Raw genomic sequence first — 4690 nt, 5'->3', positions numbered from 1 at the left:
AAATCTACATTTTAAATTTGTCAAAATTAGCGGCGTTTGTGAAAAAAGCACTGCTAAAAGTCTTGATCTTTTGTGGCGTTTTTTTTCAGATAAGCGCCGCAAAATTTGATGGCGTTTCCTATAACGGCGTTTTTTGCAGCGCTTTGGAAAACGCTGCTAAAAGACTATTTTCTTGTAGTGACACTAAGTGTTTACTTAATGACATGCTCTTTGCATCCTAATAGTTCTCATTTATCTACATGGGTTTTTATTTATTTCATTTCTCTTACTCAAAATGAATGAAGCAATTCAAATTTACACTTCTTACAATTCAATCATTATCAACAAATAATTCAAAACACTTGTAACTTTACTATAATTCCACTTTCCTGTCACATATCAATTTCTTTTATCATACTTTACAATTTAATCCTACCTTTATTGTAACTATATATATGTATATGGTATTTTTAATAATTCACTTTCATCATTATATCTTCCTCCATTTTCTAGTCTCATACTTTCATAATATCTATTATTTAATTTCACGCATGTCCTCAAACTATTGCCAAAGTAAACTGCTCTTAACTTCGGCGATGAAAATCGGTAGAATGAATAATGCATACGGCAATAGACATCATCTGGTTGTGAAATCGCTCGAATTTTAATTCAGTGGATTGTGATTTCTAGCAAAATAAATTTGACTGTGCAATAAAAAATAACCAAATAAACTGCCACTGGTTTCAACGAAATTCGTGTCAAAAAAAAAAGAAAAAGATTAAATAATACTTTCATACTACAACAATATATGTGGATTAGGTACAAATAACACCGTTGATCAAAATTACAAACTATGACTATAAAGATAAACTATTGCAATTTACAAGCATTGACCCATTATTTTAATTGATCTACTTTAAACTCAAATCAATCAAACATGATATTGCTCTAGCTGAACATCCTTCGCCGTCAAAGGAACATACTCTCCCAGATATACTTCCAGATGATCCGACAAGGCCGATTTATCGATGTTTTCATGGTGGTACGATTTGCAGACAAAGTAAATCACTGTCTGGATAACTAACCCCAAGAGACTCAACATGGAATGCAGAAACAAACAAATAATTGCATACGCAATCCTATTAGCCATGCCGGAGCCGCTTCCTTCCACCACCAGACTCTGGAACGCAAACTGGATGATGGCGGCGGCAATTCCGAGCGTCAGGAAAATGACCATCGCCAGCCATAGATTCCCTTTTAGCAGGTTTTTACCTTTGACCATGGCGTTGAAACCGTAGGCCTTTTCTAATACAGAGACGGCGCTGGCCAAGTGCCAGATTGCGGTCAAATACAAAAACCCCACTGAGTACAAAATCGCTAGAACAACGAACACCGCGAAGCCCAAATTGCTTCCTCCGATTGAAACTACGCAACCAATCAAGATAGCCAATGCTGCGACGTGGTATAAAAACATGGCGATGAAAATACATAAGAAAGTAACCATCAGCCGCTTCCAGACCTTGGGAACGACGCTGATGACTTTGTTGAAGGTGAGTTCCCGAGCTGTGTATATGCAGGCGATGGTGTAAACAACTGCGGCTGTTGAGAGGAGCGAGAAGATGAAAAACAGAGTGAAGTAGGCAGCTTTGAAAAGCCAAAAGTAAGCCCACTCATCGGAGATGAGGTCAGATAGTTTCTCGTATTTGGGAGTGCCTGATCGAGTGTGGTCGAGTTCTATTTCGTTGTGGATGATTTTCCTGAAGAAGAGATTGGATACTTCCATGTGAACAAGGTAGATGAAGGATAGAGGAAGGATTAAAGACAAAGTGATTTTGGTAAAGATTTTTCTCCATGCAAAGATGGCTTTGTAGGATTCGTTGAAGATGCCAAAGAACCCAACAAATTGCATCTCTTCTTGCTCCTTATCCATGATGTTTTTTGTTTTTTCGAGTTGTAGGGTGGGAGAGAAAGAGAACAGAGAGATGGAAGAGGGATTAGGAATGGTGATGGAAGGATATAGAGGATTGGATTGTTATTACTAAAAAATAAACAAAAAGTCAATGTCAACATATTGTTCTTAGAAATACGGCGAGCATATCTCGTCAGCCAGCGTTTCATCCACGACAGGAGCCCATGCCAAGTAATTCCATGGAAAAGTCTTTGGGTTTGAACGGAATCAAGTCAAACACGCTTCCTGCTCTTGCTACGAAGTTTTCTCGATATGAGTAGGAAGGGAAACCTTCTTCAATTTTTTTATTGACTTTAAAATATAAGAATTAAGGGTTAATGTATTATTTACCCAATATTGTACCTAATTGTTATTTTGATATTTGAATATTTTTATCAGTTTAATTGCTTTGAAATTTTCAATTGTGTAGCGCTTCTAACATGTCAAATTGCAATATATATACATTTGAATGAATTAAAAAATTATAAAAATTTTCCTCAACTTTTTCAAAAAATACTTTTCCTTAATAAGAAAAAAGAAAAATAATAAAAAAATGAAACTGGATGTATAGTAATTTTTTATAACCTTGAATGTTTTTCTTTTTCTTTTCTCTTGAAATTTCGTCTTTTCAGTTAAACTCAATTTTTTTTGAAAAAAAATTTAAAAAATAGCAAAAAAAGTCAAAACAATAGTTTATGGTCATACAAACAAAATTATTTTTACTTATATATAATATTATATTAGTGTATATATATACCGTACGTGTACATATATTTTTCTCTTCTTTTTTTTTGAATTTTCGCTCTTTTTATATATTTTCCTTTTTTATTTTTTTCAGATTTTTCTGTAATATTTTTTTAAAAAAATTTATATATATTAAGAAAGTAATGTATATTTTTTTAATTTCTGGAAATTTGCTATATTTTTCCGATCTTTTAAATTTTTTGCTATTTTTTTCCGAACCTTTTGCTATTATTTCTTTGATTTTTTTAGAAAAGGTTTAATTTTTACATTTCTGGAGATTTTCTATATATTTTATTTGTAATTTTTAAATTTTATTGATTTTTTAAAATTTTTAAAAAAACATGTTGCTATGTGATATGCAAGGAGAGCACTACGCCAACTTTGTATTTTTTAGAGTCGTTAATGCTTGGATAGTGTGATACACAATTAAAAACTTCAAGCATCAAAATGAAAAAATAATATTTTAAATATTAAAGTAATAATTTAATGCAATTTTGGAGGTAAATAATGCATTAACCAAGAATTAACTATAAAACCTCATTCAGAAAAAAAGTGTACCTTTTTTTTCATGCATCAAAACTGTATATAAAATTGGAGAAAATAAATTATTAAAATTTCGAAAACTATTGGAATTAAATTATTTATTTATTAATTAAAAGTTTATTTGTTTTTGCTTTTATAAAAGTCATAGTGTTAATATGGTAACCTCCGTCTAAGAGTTATACTTAAATGGAACCTTAAGTATCTACTATTAATAGTTTTGTTAAATAAAGTCTGGGTGTGCCTCACAAAGTTTGTGGCTGGTTTCAAAGTTATAGAACTAATGTTTATTGTTTTCCATTCTAGATTTGTATTGCTTACATGTGATATAAGAGTTAGATCTTTGAATGATGGAGATTTAACATATACATTGTTCATCTTTTAAGTTGGATGAAAAAGTAATAATTTTGAAGAAAGGAGACCAAAATTGCATAAACTTTTTAATGTCCTACTTGTTTAAAATATTATAGAAATAGGATTTCTGGAACCTAAAACCTAGAAGAATTGATTAAGACAAGAATGAACTGGATCTAGCTTGTTGCAGCCCTTTTTTTATATCCTTTGAGCAAAACTTGATTATATAAAATTTGGGTATATCTCACAAAGTTTAAAATATAAAAATTAAAATCTAATTCTCATTTTTTTAATTTTTTTATTATTCATACTCATTTTACAGTTCATATTTTACATTTGTATTATCCCTCCTAACAATTCAATATTGAAATTTATGTCTCCCATTAAAATTGCAGTGTACTTTACTACAGCACCCAACACTTGTTGGATTTAATTTTTTTAGCTTAACTTAAATTGAGCTAAAAAAAATATTATTTTTTACACTAATATATATAAACATATTATAATCAAATGAAATTAAAACATCCCAATTAAAACAACTTAGATTATAAATGGTTAAAATCCTTGAATATAGAGCGGTCTACCCATTCTCTCTCTCCTCAATGTGGTAGTTATGGTTTAGTTTTCCTAGTTTTTTTCTTAGTTAAAGTAGTTTCTAGTAGTTTTTATCAGCTTTTAGTTACTTTTCATGGTGGTAGTAGTGTATTTGGTATGGTAGGAGAATTGGTTTAGGGTTTTGTCGATTACAAAAGATTTGAATAGAAAATTAAGATACTATTATTTCTGTGTTGAAATATTTATGAAAGTTAGTTATTTTTACACAATTTTTTTCTTTGAATGATTCTCTTACTCCAATTTAGATCTATGATATATAAGATTTATGTTTGAATGATGTACCATGGACATTTGATAATCATCTACTTACACTTTGGGACTATGAACTTAATTATGTCCATCCTAATAAGTCTTTAATGTGGTTTCCTTTTGGATCCATATTTATGGATTACCATTAAAATGTTTTTCAAAGTCCATAGCTGAGCAACTGAGTAACTATGTTGGTTGGTCATTTCTTAGATTTTGATGGTATCTTTGTTAGGTCGGTTAGGAGAAATTCTTGCAAATTAG

The 4690-nt window shown here is 30.5% G+C and overlaps 1 protein-coding gene across 1 annotated transcript; it reads right to left on the bottom strand.

Annotated features, from left to right (window-relative positions):
* Positions 1-757: 757 nt before the first annotated feature.
* Positions 758-2096, bottom strand: LOC107951987 (uncharacterized). Its single transcript, XM_016887191.2, has one exon. It carries the CDS (start codon positions 1907-1909, stop codon positions 911-913), a length of 999 nt encoding a protein of 332 aa, XP_016742680.1. The 5' UTR covers positions 1910-2096; the 3' UTR covers positions 758-910.
* Between the last annotated feature and the right edge of the window lie 2594 nt (positions 2097-4690).

This window comes from Gossypium hirsutum, chromosome A02, assembly GCF_007990345.1.
Source record: "Gossypium hirsutum isolate 1008001.06 chromosome A02, Gossypium_hirsutum_v2.1, whole genome shotgun sequence".
NCBI classification, from domain to species: Eukaryota; Viridiplantae; Streptophyta; class Magnoliopsida; order Malvales; family Malvaceae; genus Gossypium; species Gossypium hirsutum.
This window is presented reverse-complemented; position numbering and strand designations above follow the sequence as displayed.

Excerpts from the sequence above, each read along its gene's own strand:
- LOC107951987 (XM_016887191.2), bottom strand. The coding sequence starts at position 1,909 with ATGGATAAGGAGCAAGAAGAGATGCAATTTGTTGGGTTCTTTGGCATC.